General features: G+C 25.9%; 1 protein-coding gene across 1 annotated transcript; it reads left to right on the top strand.

The window, feature by feature from the left end:
• The first annotated feature begins 1,104 nt into the window (after positions 1-1,104).
• On the top strand, positions 1,105-17,613 carry LOC145843381 (integrin beta-2-like). Its single transcript, XM_082950847.1, has 20 exons — positions 1,105-1,186; positions 1,366-1,486; positions 1,765-1,904; positions 1,990-2,102; positions 2,289-2,404; positions 2,872-3,049; positions 3,353-3,484; positions 3,786-3,935; positions 4,104-4,196; positions 6,685-6,825; positions 7,548-7,659; positions 8,795-8,871; positions 9,388-9,515; positions 10,493-10,605; positions 11,336-11,538; positions 12,167-12,295; positions 13,559-13,695; positions 13,976-14,106; positions 15,169-15,335; positions 17,129-17,613. The coding sequence occupies exons 1-20, from the start codon at positions 1,114-1,116 to the stop codon at positions 17,192-17,194; spliced, it is 2,520 nt and encodes an 839-aa protein (XP_082806973.1). The 5' UTR covers positions 1,105-1,113; the 3' UTR covers positions 17,195-17,613.
• The last annotated feature ends 736 nt before the right edge of the window (positions 17,614-18,349 follow it).

Raw genomic sequence — 18,349 nt, 5'->3', positions numbered from 1 at the left:
ATTACTAAATGTACAAGTTGTACAGTTTTTATGCTTTTTTTTCTTTTTCTCGCAAGTACATTTAAAAAAAAAATTTTTTGAACAAATTAAAAGAGTTCAGTTTAGGTACATGTTTTTTTTTAATTTGATTATATGTAAATCCTTCTCTACCCCCTCTCTCAACATTTTCGTTATATGTTTGTTTTAAAAAGGTATTTTCTTTTAAAGCATAACAACCGAAAAAAGTTTGTGATTTAATTTCTACTTTTTTTTATACATACGATATCTTCTGTGTATGATATAAAGTAATTACTAATATAGAAATATTAATTTACGCAATGTAGTGTGACTACTCCGGAAGTGACGTCATGCACTTTGCTTTTTTCTCATTATTTCGTTTTTGCTTTACATTAAAAAGTTCTAAAGCAGATTTGTATACTTGTGCTTATATCATCTCCTTTTTTTGTACTTTTACTTAATTAGAGCTAGATAATAGACTTAATTTTTTTTAAATACAGAGACAATAGGTATTCAATTTTATAGTTTAACTAATGTATTTTTTTAGATAGTAATGTTTTTTAGTTTGTAAAAATAAGTTTTAACAATGTTTTCTTTAAATTTATTAAATAAAACGCCATAAGTAAAGTTCAAAAATCATAAGTACAGACTGAAATAAAAAGATAGCAACTAACATAATACAATTTATAATAATTGTAATTTTCTTTAATTTCAAACTACCTTTGTAATTAAGCTTTTTTGGTGTAAAGACACAAAATACTGCGAGGCTATATTATTATAAAAATACAAAGAATTTAGATATAATTTAACAAATGATAAGTTTATAAGATTTAAAATAACCTAATCAAAATATTCTAGCAATTGAAACTTCTATAGATATATAAAAACTAAATAGATTTTCTAACTTTCTAAAATAAAACTAAACTTAAAAATCTCTTTTACACTCTAAATACAGTTTTAAAACATTTTAGATAGTGTTTATTATTAACTTACCTAAAAAGATACTTTCACAAGCAAATATTACTTAAAAATTTTTTTTTCAAATAAAGATATAAACAAATGCTTCAAAGTAAGAATTACTACAACTATTTTAAACACATAGTTTCAATATTTCAGATGAAAAAATACTTATTATTTGTATTTTTAATTCAACTAATTGCTTACAGCAAATCTCAGGCGCCAGTATCAAGTAAGTTAAAACATTTTACTAGAAACTGATAGTTTTAAATTTTAATTTTGTAAAGCGTTAAATTGTGTAATATGTTACTACATATCAGTAAAAGTTTAGACTTTAAGAACATGCAAAGTATGTCTAACTAACCATTTAATAACAACAACAAAACTAGTAAACTTTAACAAATTTTGCAGCTGCATCGATATGTAGGGCGCAAAGGAACTGTCAACAGTGCATATCAGTTCACCCTGAGTGCCAGTGGTGCTCCCAAGAGAACAACTCAACAGCTCCCATATTCAGGTGTTCGACTGTCAGGTAAGTGTTTTATGTACAGCTTATAAGTATGAGCTACTTTGTTAAGCTACAAAAATTTCTTTTGAATTTTAGATCAAGCAAATCATGTAATAATGAATGACATCAATGTATAGTGTTTATTTTTGCATGCACTAAAATTTATAAATTTTGTCTGTATGGGACTGCTTAAAACTTAAATCAATTATAAAGTATGAATAAATAAAGTATATATATATACTAATGTATATTTCATAACACTGTTTATTGTATTACAAGAGCTTAACGAAAATATTTCAAAGCGACAACTCGTGCCCCGCTGAGCACAGGCAAAATCCCAGATCGAGTTCGGACAACACCGAAGACGAAGACTTCGCCGACCAGTCTGCAGGAGATGCCGTCCAGTTGAAACCTCAAAAAATGAACATTAAATTGCGCCCTGGTTTGTTTATATATGCTTAACTACAGTTCAATTTAAAAGTGTAATAATAATATATATTTGTTTAAAATTTTTTGTGTTTTATTAGGAAATTCAGTCACAGTCAACATTGACTTCAAAAAGACTGTTGAGTACCCGCTGGATTTGTATTATGTCATGGACTTGTCGAACTCTATGAGCGATGATTTACAAACACTAAAAGTTTGATTATTTTTTAAGTAAAACTTAGACAACTTGTACTACTTTTACACCAGTGAACTTTAAGAACATTCAAAATACTCTACTTTTTACTATGTACTTTATGGTTTTTGTTTCAACCTCCTGACTTATTTTTATCCTTTACTTTGTAGTACAAATCTTACTTGTAGTCTTTTTTCAAACTGATAGGGTCTTGGAGACAGTTTGGTTGGGGACATTAAGCAAATTACAAGCAACGTCCATCTTGGTTTTGGTTCATTTGTTGATAAGGTGATGATGCCCTACGCCAGTACCGTCACTGAACAGTTGGTTCTTGAAATATACTTTGTCTTTTTTTTTTTGGCAACTATAAAATAAAATAAAGTTTTTATAAATGAAAAAAGTATATAGATAAGCTTTTTTTTAAGTTATAAATTTAAGTATTTATATTTTACTGTTTTAATTTTAAGACTTTACGTTTTACATAAAGTCATCTGTTAGTTTAGTTTTTATTTTACTCAGCTTAAAAACTACAAGCTTTTTCTAAGTTTGAAACTTATCTAAACCGTTTTAATAACGTTTCTGTACAAAAGTAGCACATCAAAATTAAACTAGCTTACTCAAAGAATAATTAAACAAATTGATCAGAAAATACAGTGTTTAAGTTTTCATAAATAAATACTGTAGAAGCAAACTTAAACAAAGTTTACAACTAGTGTGAATTACATGTTTGCATATAACATGTAATTTAAGCTCAAAAGCATGATCAATATCAAACCAAAATTTTTTTCAGTTTGAAGAATCCGTGCGACAAGGGAGACTGCAGCCCGGTGTTCGGGTTCAAGCACCAGCTGACGATCACCGACGACGGCGAGAAGTTCAAGACGGCGGTGAAGAACACCACCATATCAGGCAACATCGACTCCCCGGAGGGGGGTTTCGACGCGCTCATGCAGATCGCTGTTTGCCAGGTAGAAGCTTGTTTGGTTAAGTCTTTGAAAATTTTTACTTCGATCACACTGATGTTTTCTTAATTTTTAAATTATGTTTTCTGGTTTCAAACGCAATAAGTTTTATTTTTGTCTCTTCATTGAGTTTCTTTCATAACAAGTGGCCGAGATTGTGATGCCAATGGGTCCATCGTAGGACAATAAACTTGCAATAACAATTTAATTGCGCGTATTGTAAAAGTATCCAATAAAAACGTAAAAGTTTTCAGCCGATAAACTTATAAATGGAGTTCGTTCAGTTAACTCATTCTTAAACTTGTTCAGAGCGAAATAGGGTGGAGAGACGACGCGCTGAGGGTCATCTTGTACGCGTCCGACGCCTCGCCCCACATTGCCCTGGACGGAAAGCTGGCGGCGATACTGGAAGCCAACGACAAGCAGTGCCACCTCACTCGGGTTTGAAAAATTAAAAATAAAATTTTCTAAAACTACTTTAGTTTAAGTTTTAAGATTATTCGACATTTTTGATGACTTTGAACTTATTCAAAAAAACATCCTTATTTTGATAAAACCAATTACTAAAAGTGTTTATTGTCGAGACTTGCTGTTTTTATTTGTTTTATAACCAACAAAACATCTTTAAAAGTAAAATTGATCTACTGTAACTAAAAAAAAATGTTTTTCGATGTTAGCATAAACAAATTGTAAAAACATTTATTGTCATTAAAGTTAAATCAACGGGTAATTTACACAACAGGGACATAATACATATCTTCCAGACGATATCGTTTACGCTAAAAGTAAAGAGCTGGACTATCCCTCGGTTGGTCAGCTAAGAGATGTTTTCAGAGGCAACAAGATTCAAACTATCTTCGCTGTCACTGAAGAGGTCTATCCGCTTTACGAAGTAAGTATCCCTACATTGTTTCAGGCGCTTTCAACTGTTTACAAGTAAAGTAGTATGTAAAACAATAATCTAAATGAAGTTTTTATTTATTTTTTATCATGTTGTTCAAAACAACTGCTGAAAATACTTTCAAGTTGATTAAACTGTAGCAGAAGTTTTAAATTTCAGGAGCTGACAAAGGTTTTGGACACGACCTCATTCGCCGGCCAGCTTGCTGCTGATTCAGCAAACGTCGTCCAAGTTATTGAAGATTCCTACAACGTAAGTTACTGCTTTTAATTAGCTGAGTTTAGTCAACCTGAACTGTCACTTCTAATGTAAGTCGTTTCTTTATACCAGGAAAGCTACACGTGTTTCAGTTTGTATTTATTTTTGCATAAAAGTTTTAGAATAGTTAAAATAGTAGTTTAAAATTTCGAAATATATATGCTACAACAAGTCAGTTAATAAAAAAAATAATGAAATGCAATGTATATATTTATTTTGTCGTAAAATTTCTAATTAATTATTATTAGTTTTAATATATGTTTTAACAAAACAAATTTCTTAACATAGACAATGAAAATTGTACAACTAAGTTTACATATAGTCTTTTAAGTTTTATCGTTTACATTAGTCAGTTTTATACTTCATAACTTTCGCATACTATAAATTTTGACAAAAAATATTATATTATGTTTTTGTTAAAAGTTTTGGTATTCAATTTCGTGTAATTTCAGGCATATTTATAGGGTATAGTAAATTAAGACTGTTGCAACTTTACAACAATGTTTTTGTAGCTGAAGTTTTATCAAAAGAGAAACTTTATACTGAAAATTTAAATTAGAAAAACTATTTGTTTTGTCAGTTCAAAAAAATCGAGTTCGAATAAGTAAAAAACATTGTAATTAGGAAAAAAAACAAAGAATTTCAAAAACATACATAAATAAAAGTTTTTATACTAAGTGATATAAAAAAAAAATTTCTTTAGTGTTTGATTTGAAAAATAGACTTAAAGTTATTTCTTAATAGTTATAAAATACTCATTAAAAAAAGTAAATTAACAGATTTATTATTTTTATGACTACTCTTGTAGTCATTCATATACAAACTTAAGTTATGACTTAGCTTCCGTTGTTATGACGTAATATTACCATTCATTGGAAATTCATAGTGTCTATAGTTTATTTAGTCATAAAAGTTGACATTTAACATAAAGGTAAACAAAAAGCTAGATAGTTTATAATCAAAAAGTATAATACTAATTAAAATAAATTTCTTAATAAAATTTTTGTTCGTTTTTTATAAAATTAGAAATCTCTAAAATGTCTAGCAAACTGTCTAGACAAAATTAAAACTCTAAAATATCAAAGGTTTTTTAAACTTTTTCTATTAAGTATTGAATTAATTCATCTTATCAATTCAATGCAATATTATCAAAAATTGTAAAAGAAATACTAACAACTTTAAATTTAATAAGTAATATAAAAGTCAAAACCTTATTTAAATAATTTTATTTATTAGATTTGAAAAAAATATAAATTAAAAAATTTATAAAGCGTAGTTAACTTTCCTCAGTAGTATATTAACTGACGGCTTTTTAATTCTAAGTCTTATAACAACTTACGTACGAGAACTTGGTATAATGGTAGTTCAATATTTTTATAGAACTTTTAGTGTCATTGTTCATAGTTATTCTGTTACATATTCAAGTTATACAGTTGTTAAACATTTAGTGTACTTTCTCAGTAATGTTGAAAAAAACTATCGAAAGATAAAACATTAGAAAAAAGATTATGTTTTATAATACAATATGCAAGTAAGTATATTACAACTTGTATATTTAACTTACTATCAAGTTTTGTTGTACTACAAATATTTCAGAAATTGTATTAGTTTATAAGTATCGGTACCGATGTATTATAATTAACGACATCACATTAATTTTAAGAATTTTATTTGTACCGTTGAGTTAATTTACGTTAGCTACTGATACTATTTTATATCAAACTTTCCAATAAACTTCCAATTATTTTAATAGTTGTAATTAGTATAGAAAGTTTCGTGAAATCTTTAAATTATTTAGTCATGAATATTGCGTGCCGTGATAAGTTAAACTTTTATCTTTTAATAACATTTTAACTTACTACTTATCTGCAAAAGTTATTCTAATTTTTTTTCATGTAGCTAATTAAATAAACAACTTTTTTTTACATTCGCAACTTAATTTGTTAATTTTTTGTTTATACAGAATACAAAGTAAAAGTATTTGTTAAGAAAAGATAAATAAACTCTACTTATAAATACAAAAAGGTATAAATTTTAAAAACTTTACTTTTGATGTACTACATGATTTAATAACTTAATTTATAAAGAACTAACATACAAAGAACTTATAGCTTAATAAATTCGGGTAAAAACTTTTCAAAGCAGTCCATATGAACTTTTAATTAGATTGATGGTTAGCTCACAATAAACTAAAAATATTATGGGTAGTTTTCTTTTTGTAACAAGCTTTTATACTTTACTTACATATTTTATTATAACTAAGTTTTTTTATTATAAAGGAAAGTATAAATTTTACAATCCAAAGTTTCATCTGTTACATAGTTTTAAAAAAAATGAAAGCTATTACTATTAAAAACTTCATAAAAATTTCTTTTGTTCTGTGCATTTTAATTCTCAACTAAGTTTTTTTTTGTTATTTTGCGTCTTAAAACAAGTCATAAACAAAATTCACTAATACCTATTAAGCTATGCTTTTGCACAGGAACTGAAAAGCATTATTACTCTGACACCTCCGAAAGTATCCTCCAATATAGAAATGCAGTACAGAGTGAAATGCCCGGGAAGTGCTGACTTCACTGAAAACACTTTGACTTGCAACAATGCGGGAGATATAGACGATGAGGTTTAATTTAAAATTTATTATTCTTAAACTGTATTTTGCCATTTTAAAGATTTTTTTAATCAAAACAATACGCTTTTATGTTATTGTGGTACTTTTTAACGACCAATCATTAATAAAGGTTTATGATTTTGTACACTTGAGGTTCGAACGAATAGATTTTAACCCTAAATATTTGTATATATCCAAAATTAAGTTTACAATTATTTCATATAAAAACTAAGTAAATAGTAATTAATTTTGTTTTTAATGTGCACGTTAAATTTTTTCATCAATTTACAAAAGTTTTTGTAAATTTTGAAATACTTGTTTTTAACATAATCGAGACATACGAAAAGCCATAATCTTATAAATAATTTAATAAGAAATTGCAGGTTTTATCAAATAAAATTCCTAGAATTAGAATTAAAATGCAGCACGATTTCAATTGGAATTTTTGAGCTTCCAAAATTTAGCCATTATGACCTAAAAAACACCAGTAGTAAAGTAATATATAATAAAAACTCAAGAACAAGTTTTGAATTAAGTAGCTTTAGATATTTTACCTAAAAATGTTACTTAAAACAACTAAAATAGCAACTATTTTTAAAGGTTCTTTTCATTCTTTAATTATTAAAAGTTACTTTATATGTACTTCATTTTATTTTTTCGTTTGATTTTTAACTTAAATGTTTATTTAAGTATCACTTTATTTCATCTAACATCTAATGCAAATAAATTAACAGGTAAGGTTTCAATTCACATTTAACGCTAAAGAATGTCCAAGTGACACTTCTCAAAAGGAACTGCTCAATATCAAGTCTCCTCAGTTGAAAGATGAAACTATAATTGAAATTGGTAGGTGTACTGAAACAATAGTATTTGTTTTGAAAGATTGTTTGCGCAAGCTAGCTTTTAATCATTTTTGTAGAAAAACTTCTTTTTACTAATTTTAAATAGCTAGTAAAAGTTTAATATTTGATTTAAATCATTTAACCTTTTTTGACAGTGGTGAAGTTAAAGTATATTTGGTTATCTCTTTTTTAATAATGGCTAATGTAAACAATATAGTTTAAGAGTTTTTTAATCTTAAAATATTTCTATCTTATCGGGCTGTATTACATCAAGTTAAAAACAATCTAAATAGGTGATAAAATATAATTTGTAAAGACTAAAACAACTCGTAAATAACAGGCGCTAACTTTTAAATTGAACACAATAAGTTAATTTATCAGCTTTTATCAAACTTTATAAAAGCTGGTAAATTAAGATATTTATGTGCATGTGTAACATGCTTTACTAGAGTAAAAAGTTTTATAAGATTTTACATAGTTTTAAATCGGTGTATGTTGTATGTAAATGTTTTTAAGAATTGATAATTGAAAATTATAAACCTGTTTAATCGATCGATTGCTGCTCTTTCAAATTGTTTTCTTTACGTTGGAGACTAGTCAAAACATTATTTTTTGTCAAGTTTAAATCGATTTAAAATTAAATACTAACAACTTTATATAAAACATAAAAGTATATTTTTCGAAAACATTTTTATCTTTAGATAGATAACAAACAAAAATGTTTTAAAAAAGTTATACACTAACACTTAATAGCTCTAAAAAAAATTCAAAATAGTTTTATTACTGAATAAGTAAAACTGATGAACTAATACAAAATGACTAAGAAAAATTTAATATAAAGTTTTGTAACTTTTTAACTTACTTTTTGTAAATTTTAAAATATTAATGATCAAAAAAATAATTATTGTTTACTTTTATTGTAAAAAATATAATTTACTTATGTAAAAAAAAATATAAACTAAAAATGCTAGATTTTTTACCCAAAAAGTTTCCTTAACAATATTATAAATTTACATTTTCTTGATTTCTTTTTTATCACAAAAACAAATCCGTAAAGAATCTAATTTTTATGCATAGTATATTAGCAAACTTAAAAACTTTATTTTAAATTTTTTTATATGTTATACTGCTGACAACAGAGTACGAATGTGAATGTGAGTGCTCAGGAACACAAGAACCGAACAGTGCCAAGTGCAGTGGCAGGGGAACGTACGATGTAAGTTATCAAAAACAATAATTAATTAAACTTTAACCGCTCACAGCTGAGTTCAAACCTGTTTTTTTTATGTAAAAAAACTATTAGTCAGTCAACTACAACCAAGAGTTATCTAAAAGCCAACTTATATAAGTTTAAAAGAGTACTGAAAACTAAACTATGCCAACATTAGAAAATATTTAAACTGCTAATAATGCAGTATCTTATGGAAATAATAGTACAGTACTCTTAAAGAAGTATTTAGTAAATAAGTGTTATTAAAAAATAATTGCTAGACATAGATGTCAACCGTTTAATGATCGAATGTTTTATTAATAAGCAAGTTTGTACTTTAATTGTTATACGAACTGTGCTTTTTAAAACCGAAAAATAAATCAATTATCTTCATTCATTTTAATTTATTTTCATTATATTTTTACAATTTGTTACAATAATCAATTTCAGTGACTAATCTTTACTTCGACAAACTAGTTTATATATTTTTATGACGATTACTTATGTCTTGATATCTTCAAGTGTGGATCTTGCATTTGTGGTGATGGTTTCACAGGAAAAAGTTGCCAATGTGAAGTCAATTCAGGTGTCTCATTCGACGATCAGTGCAAACAGACCTTCCCCACCGGTAAAACAGGTCCAATTTGCAGGTTAAAAATATGAAAACAAATAACCATAAAATATAACTAAGTTAATTAAGTGTTTATTATTTTTCTATGCTTTTAGAAAAAACTTTAAGTGATTTCTTTTTTAAGAGAAATTTGTAATACAAAGCTTTATTGTAAATTAAATTTATATTTGTTGAAAGAAATACTATTCATTTTATAAACAAAGTTTTGTTACGATTTCGTCTGCTCAAATGGAAACAATATTAATTTGTGCATCCTATTTACTGCTTTTTAGTCTAAAAGTTTATTTCTAATGTATTTGTTATTAAATGTTAGATGTGATAGACAAAACTGTATAATTTGTAGTACACTTTTGTTATCATATATTTATATTAATATCATGTGATCCACAATTTTATAGTATAAGTCTAATAAATCTGTAAGGTTGAAAACTAAATAAACCTCTTCATACTTTTTATGTTTAAAATAAAACCTAATAAGTTGTAGAACAACATCTTCTTGTTATTAATATAGTTAAAAAAGTAATTAACTTAGCTTTAATGTTCGACTAAAACTTATATTTAATACATATGAATTCAAACCAGGGTTCAGCAGCCTTTAATAAGTCGCGTTCCAAAGAATATTTTCTTAGAACGTTCAGCGGCCGCACTATACGTCTTCGTGGGCCGCAGTTAATCTATGTTAATTGTAATAATAAATATAAAAATACTATCATAAACCGAAATTATCTTCAAATAAGCAATAAAAAGCAATTACTAAATAGAGCTTAATTGTGAGCCTTTACCACAAAAATTGTTTTTTTGGTATTTAAAATAATTATTTAGCGTAAGTTTCAAATCTTCGGTGAATTATTTCTCAGATATTTTTTTTTACTCTTACTTTAAAAAATTGAAATATACAGAAATATGTTAATTTTTACTGCTTACTAGTTATCGCTTAAAGTTTCAAAATAGCCCCGACAGTAATTTGAATACCAAATAAACTGAAACACTTTACAGTGGAAATGGTTACTGCGAGTGTGGAGAGTGCCAATGCTACAACGACAGATTTGGAACTTACTGCGAGTGCATAAACAGCGGGTGCAGCGGTAACAATGAAGGAGAGTGCGGAGGTTTAACTCGTTAATTTTTTTGTTTTAAATATAAGTACTAATTAAAGCAGGTATTAAGGTTACGGGTTTGCAAAATATTATTTTTTTATTTTTTATTTTAAAAAAATACAAATAATTGTTTAGATTGTTAACTTAATATAATTTTATGTAAACGTCTAAAAAAACAAAGGCTTAATTTTGTGTTAAACCATTAATTCGCAATGATTAGCAAAAAGTAAATCAACCAATTAGCTTGTATTTATTTAATAATTTAGTTTAAATTTAAAATAGTTCTACTTATCGTTGCAAATACTTTATGGTAGTATTAAAATCTGTATAAAAATAAGAATCTTACTATAATACACAAGCGAAACATTTTCTTCACAAGTTTCTGTCTGTCTATATACCAATTAAATGAGATTTAAATAAATTACATCTAAATATTTCGAATTCGTATTAGGAAAGTAGTTTAAATTTTCTCTATAATCCAAAAAAAAACTTGTCAAAAAACTTCATATTATTATTACTTGCTAAGTTGAAAAAAAAAGGAATTTAAAATTTAATTTAACAACAACTTTATTTGATATAAGATAAGTTAAAAAGCTCTTTAAAAAAATCTTTAACGATGTTAAAAATGCATTTAAGACTTTAACGCGTTTGTTGATTTTAATTCTTTGTTTGTAATCACTCGTTCATTTTAATAAGCCTTCAACATTTCTTAAACTTTTTTTTGAACTTTTTCTTTGTGCAGGTCCGGACAAGGGCGACTGCCAGAACTGCAACAACAACAAGGAGTGCAAGTGCAAGAACGGATACACGCTGAACGAGAACACGAAGCTGTGCACGTGCAACACGAGGCTGTGCAGGGTGGGAGGCAACATGAGCCTGCCCGAGTGCAGCGGCAACGGCAACTGCAACTGCGACAAGTGCGAGTGCGACTTCTTCAACGGACTGGTGAGTTTGAATTGTCGTTTTGTTGTAATGTAACGGTGTTTCCCTTAATATCTGCTGAGTCAGCAAAAAAATATACATAATTTGGGTGGTTTAAAATTAAATTTTTCGTTTGTACACAGTTTAGTTTTATAATAGTTTTTTTTTAAGATAATGGTACTTGGAGTTATATTTGATTAAAGTTTAATTAGTAATTGAAGTAAAATGGATTTAAAATGAAAACAAAAAGAAAAAAGTATACCATGTTTTATTCTATAAGATTATATTAAAAGTACTACTTAAGCTTTAGCTTTATTCTATTACATATAATACTTGTAGTATTTTTAGTAAGTAAAACATTTCACTTTCGGAAAACTTATATTTACAACACTATTAGTAATTTCAACTAAGCAAAAATAAGCCTACAATTTTTACAAGGCAAGTAATCTAATTTTTTTTTTTCTAGAATTATTTCAAACCCTAATAAACATTTATAGTTCGTTTGTCAAAAGTACACTAAAGTCAAAACTATTTGTAAGATAGCAGGAACACTTTTTAAGTACATTTTTAAACATGTTTTTTAACTTACAAGTCTACTCTAAAAATTGTAGCATTTTATTAGTCAAAACTAATTCAACCTACGTTTTCAAAGCCCGGTTACGAAGGACAATTTTGTGAGGAGTGTATCCATCCTGAATGTAAAGATCTGAAGAACGAATGTTCCGACCAGACATTCAAGAGCTGTGCAAAGTGCGTTTCTGACAGCATCAGAACCAGCCAGGTTAAATTTTGTTCATTTGATGAAGTGCTGCCGTCTCAACACTTTAAACATTTTATAAGCATTGCAAATTTGGTGCTTTCCAAAACTTATTTATTTTAGTTTTTGTGGACAAGTTGATAGTTTACAATGGTTTAATTTATCAAAAAAAAATTGTATAAATCATTCATATATAAGATACTTGTTGTTTAGATTTGAAAAAGTGAAGAAAATAATTAGTCTATTTTTAATCACACTTCACAGATTATTTTAGATATATGTATAACGTGCAGTTTATTATAAAACTATAGTTTAAGTATTTTTATATACACTAAGTAGTTAGTAAAAAATGTTGTCTGTTCATGAAAAAAATATTACATTATATCAACTATAAAATTAATGCTAAATTAATATGCTTTAATTTTTCAAACCGTATTTCAAGAGTTTTAATGTAGTAGTTTCAATTTTAGTATATGGCAAAATGTTTGTTTATCAATAAATGTTTTAATATTCATCTTTTTTCATTAAAATTTAAATACATGAGCAAACTTAATTTAATAATCTAAATAACAAAGAAATCTTTAATCATCAATCCTTAGACTTAAAACATATATAAATGTAAACCGTTTTAATTAACTAAATAAATGAATTGCTGTTTTATTATGTAAAACCTGTAGTTTACTTTTGTTTCGAAAAATGTATATTCATGTTAAAAACCAACTTACTAAACAATATAAAACTAGTTTAACTTCTAAAAGTTACTAAAAAAGTAGTAAGATAAATATTTTTTTCCTTTTAATGTTCTTTAAGTAAAGCTTAAAAACTACAGCTTGAACTTTAACTTTGATTATTAAATCATAACTAGTTTTTTAACATCTCTTATACTGTTTAATAATAAAAACCTAGTAAGTATTCAATGCGTACATAAAATTATAGTGTTAGGGTTTTTTTGGTTTGCAAAAATCACAATGAAACATTTAAGAATAATTTAATTGTATTTCTATAAAAAAACTATCTACATACTATTTGCGTATAAATGAAAAAAAAATCATATTTACGTGTACAAAATATTTGCTTGTATAATCTACAGAATTTATTTATACCAAATGATACGATAGCTAGTTAGTTTCTCCTTAATGTGTTTGTATTCAAATGAAAAAGTTTTGAATAAAAGATGACATTAGAATTTAATTTTCAACGATTTTAAAGTACTAAAAACTGTTGAGATTTTTTAGAAGTAAACCACACTGTACTCATTGCTATATCTTAACAAACTATACTAACCAGGATCCAGATGCGAACTGTGAGGAACTGTGTGAGGATGTGAGATACAAAACGTTTGACACACTACCTGACTGCACGAGGGCATGCAGCAATTCCAGCAATTTCGTAACTGATGAGTGCAAAATATGCGAAAACCTCAAGTTTGTTTTGTTGAAACATGATAGTGTTCAATGCAATTTCGATCATAATTCTAAGTTGAAAAAGTTTAAACTCAGATTGTTTATTTGAATCTCGTACAAAATGAGATTGAAACTATGATAAGTAGAAATATTTAGCAAAAAATTTAAGAATAATTTGTTTAACAAACTTTTAACAATTTAAATTAAATAAGAACTTATGAAGTATACAATAACTTGAACTACTCTAACTAAGCTATTTTGTTTTAAATAAAAAATAAGTAAACAAATAATACTTTTACAGTGTAAACTTTGGTTCAGACCTGTGCACAGAACTTGATCCGGAAATAGCCTGTAATGTGATTTATAGAATTGTATGGGATATCGAACAAAAAGACTACTTTCTATACATTAAAAAGTTTAATCAGGAAACTGGTAAGTTTAATTTAATAATTTTCAAACTTACTAAATGATTAGATTTAAAACAATTCAATTTTGTAATTTTTTTTAACTTTCTACTTAAGCTTTTAATTAAGAATAAAACAACTTAAACTTGTTCTTTTTTTTTTATAATGAAATAATAATATCAATTATATTGATAAAGTCAATAACTATCGAGGTATTTTTAAGATTTAAATTGTTAAAAATTAGTTGTTCTTACTTTTAACATTTATTTGTTTATTTTGTTTACAATTTAAGCTTTCTGGTAAACTTAATTGTAGAAGAACACCATTAACTTGCTAAGTTTATACAAAACTTCAAATACTAAAAACTAATTAACAAAACCTAACCGTCCGAATCTTATATTATATAATCTGTATAAATATTCTTAAAACTTGTTACTAAAATTTTACACATAACACTTTTTAGTAAAAATCTGCCCAATATGATAAACACTTTATTTAAACGTTTAATAAATTAAAAGTTTACCTGCTACTTAATTTTTATAAACTTCAAGCAAATTTGTATTTGTTAATGCTTAATACAACATTTATAATTTTATTCCGAATCCAACTTAAAAACAAACTTAACTTAGGTTCAAATTGTCATATAGATCATTCATTATTCTTTACTAAAAAAAAACTTCTTTACTATAAACCTTGATGTATATCTATAGATGAAATAGATCAGCTATATAATTACAAAGAATTTGTTTTTGATATTGCTGATTTCATCAAAAACCATTGAAATGTGCTTTTAATATTGTTAAAAAAACATAACAAAGTTAAATAAATTATGAATTTCAAGAACATAAATTATAAAATATAGAAAATTAATTTAAGTCTATTGTCCATAATGAAAAACTTAAAAACTAAGAAATGGAACTTAAATTTAAAACTTTGAAACTGAAGTATTTTAAAATAAAAGTTTTCTTTAAAAAATATTCTGTATACGTGTTTTTAATCTAAAATGTTTTATAGTTTATTTTTTACAACCTAAATTACTTTAAATACTTTTAAATCTGTCACAAACTTTTTAATACAATAATTTTAACAGACTGTGCTCAGCCAATAAATCCATTGGTAATCGTCTTTTCGGTAGTTGGCGCTATACTGCTAATAGGACTCATTCTTCTTATTGTGTGGAAGATGTACACCCACTTCAGGGACAAAGTTGAGTACAAACAGTTTCTTGAAGACCAAAAGAAAAGTAGATGGACTCAAGTAAGTTTTATGCAACTCTTTCTCTTTTTTTTTTTGTAAAATCATGCTGTGTATTCCTACAACTTTTCTATAAGTTTACTCTCTAAATCATGGCCATATAAAAAATCAAACTACAACAATTTGAATTGTTACAAAGAATTTTAGAGCCCAAATCCTTTAAAAAAAGTTCAAACCAAAAATAAACTAAAATAGCTAGATATATAAGAATACAAAAGTAAGATTTTTTAATTCATTTTAAAAGAAAAAACTTATAATTAAAAAAAAACACCCTGTATACTAATTTAAAAACTTTATTTAGCTATTAAACAAAAGTTAATTTTATTTTACTATAACATCAAAGTCTAATCACTAAAATTATGATGGCATTACTACTAGAAAAAAATGCTTATTAATAGAGATAATTCACAATAACTAAGAGTTAATTAGAACTTGAGTTGTCGGAATTTGAATTGTTAGAATTTGAATAATCGTGCAGCATTGTTAAACATTCTATATTTTCTAAGTGTTGAAATTTTTATACTCGAAAATTCAATCAACTTTAAGTTTTATTGACCTATAACATCTACTAAAAAACTTATCAGAATTAATTAAATTATTTACAGTAATTCGATTTAAAAAACTGCACACCTTAACAGTTGTAGATGTTTAAATAGTATTTTACAAAAAAATAAATTACTTTTTTATGTTATTGCTGATAAAAAAATACTTTAATTTTATACAGTACTTTTAAAAAAAGCTGCTTCAAATAAATAATGTATTGTAGAAAACTGTAACTGACAATTGCTGTTTTTAGTTATAAGGCTTTTTAATATGGTTGTTGCCCGAAGAAATTGTAACTTAATTAAAGTGTAAACTGAACAAACTGTAAAGCTTAAAAAATAGTAAATAGTTGTGCTATTTTAATTATGTTTAATACATTATAGTAAATATACTCTGTAACAAAAACATGTTTGTTTAACTTTTATTTTTTCTGATTTTAACTGTAACTGAAGATCCCTAAAAGGGTGCAACATAGGTTTGCAAATAAAAATCTTGATTATATAATCTTGTATAAATATACTCTTAAATAAATAATTCTTAGCTTTTATTTTTAAGTTTGCAATGTATGTTTAGTTAATGAATATAATTATTTTAAAACGTGTGTTACAAATTTTATCCTTTAAATATATACTTAACTATTTTCAAACAAAAAATCAGTACTGTAATAACTACTTATTAAATAATTTTAATCTATTTTAGTTATATTTTACTCATTTATTCCTATGTAAATCTTTTTCTAAGTTGACTATATACAAGTGTCGGCAAACTGCAGCCCGCGGGCCACATACAAAATTTTGTTTCAACTTATTTAATATAAATTTGTTTTCAAAAAACTTATCAAAAACTTTAGTGTTGTCTTTAAATATAAAATCTTGTATTTTTATTTGTTAAAAAAGTTAGTATAAAAGTTGTTTTTTAAACACATTAAGTTTGTTACTTTTTCGACCTGCTAATGCTAAAAAATAATATTACAACAGTTAGTAGATTAAGAATTAAATGAGCTGATATTACGCTAGTTCTAGATTTATAAAACATTTCCAATAAAAAACACGAACTTTTCACAATTTGGCACAATATTTCATGTTTTGTATTATCCTTAACACATAACTTTATTTTTAAGTTTGAGTCTTATTTAAATTTGTAACAACTAAACATTTTTAACAGTGTTTAGAGACTTTTTTCAGTTTTTTTGTACAAAACTTGTGAGATATTTCGTTTTATTATTTACGAAACTGACTGAAAATTTTATCCAGGGAGAAAATCCTCTTTTCAACAAAGCATCAGTTCGTGTGGAAAATCCTGCTTTCATTGGAAAATAAATACTTTTAAATTTGAAATAAACACTTTCACCCTCGAAAATACATTAAAGCTGCTATATAAATCAAGTTTTTGCAATTTTTTTTATTAAGTTTACATAAAATCATGAGTACATACGACTTTTATAGTGTTTACAATCAAAATGTGTACGACTTTCTCATAAAAGTCGATTTTGTTTTTACATGCGTGTTTAATTATTATTTCTTCTACGATTCATGTTTCTAGCAGTATAACTGCTTAAAATAAAACATTTTCTATCTTACATCTTGTTTTAAAGTTTAAAATCTGAAAACTAAATTCGTTACAAATTTTTATTTTGATATATATACCATTACTTTATATGCTTTTAATTTTTTCGGTCAAAAGTTTTTGTTACAATAATTTTTTAGTAAAAGTTTTTTTTTTCAAATAATACAAACCAATTCGCTGTTTAAATATGCCTTTAAATGTATATTCTTATGTCTAAATAAACAAAACTAAGTTATCATGCATTGTTTTATCAAGTAAATTCGTAATAAGATAAAAAATAAACTAGACGGGTCTTCAATGAGTTTTACACAAAATATTTGTTAACCAATACTTTTATTAGATTAATAAAGTACTAAAAAACAATTACACAAACAAATTTGAATTTTGACAGCCTTATATAAAGATCGGGCCGATTTTCTTACAAAAATTTGCTCGCGGGCCAACACTATACAGAAAAAAGTCTTTGCGGGCCGCAGTTTATAGAAAAATATTGTAATAAACAATACAAAAATACTATTCTAACCAAAAATTGGGACAAAACAAGCTATATGATAACACTAGTAATGAGTAATTACTTAAAATAAACCCTAGTTGTAAGTTTTCCTCTTTTTTTTTAATAATGCTTTTAGCTGAAGTTTACCTCGCGGGCTGCAGGTTTTGTCTTCAAGAGCCGCATTTGGCTCGCGGGCCACAATTTTCCGACCCTGATTTAAGATTTATTTATTTACAGATTTCACTTATACAAACTTGCTACCAAAAAAAATTTTAGAATAGAAAGAACTCATTATTGTTAAATACCACAGTAACACATAACAAATGCAATAGTTTTAATTAAATTATTTTTCACTTTACGAATAGGTCTACATAAAGGTTTGAGTTGATAAAAATGTATTTATTCTAAGTTGAAA

Source organism: Thalia democratica, chromosome 8 (genome assembly GCF_965202585.1).
Source record: "Thalia democratica chromosome 8, ktThaDemo2.hap1.1, whole genome shotgun sequence".
NCBI classification, from domain to species: domain Eukaryota; kingdom Metazoa; phylum Chordata; class Thaliacea; order Salpida; family Salpidae; genus Thalia; species Thalia democratica.
This window is presented reverse-complemented; position numbering and strand designations above follow the sequence as displayed.

Excerpts from the sequence above, each read along its gene's own strand:
- LOC145843381 (XM_082950847.1), top strand. The coding sequence starts at position 1,114 with ATGAAAAAATACTTATTATTTGTATTTTTAATTCAACTAATTGCTTAC. Across the intron at positions 6,826-7,547 it reads CGGGAGATATAGACGATGAG|GTAAGGTTTCAATTCACATT; the intron begins GTTTAATTTAAA and ends ATAAATTAACAG. Across the intron at positions 10,606-11,335 it reads CAATGAAGGAGAGTGCGGAG|GTCCGGACAAGGGCGACTGC; the intron begins GTTTAACTCGTT and ends TTCTTTGTGCAG.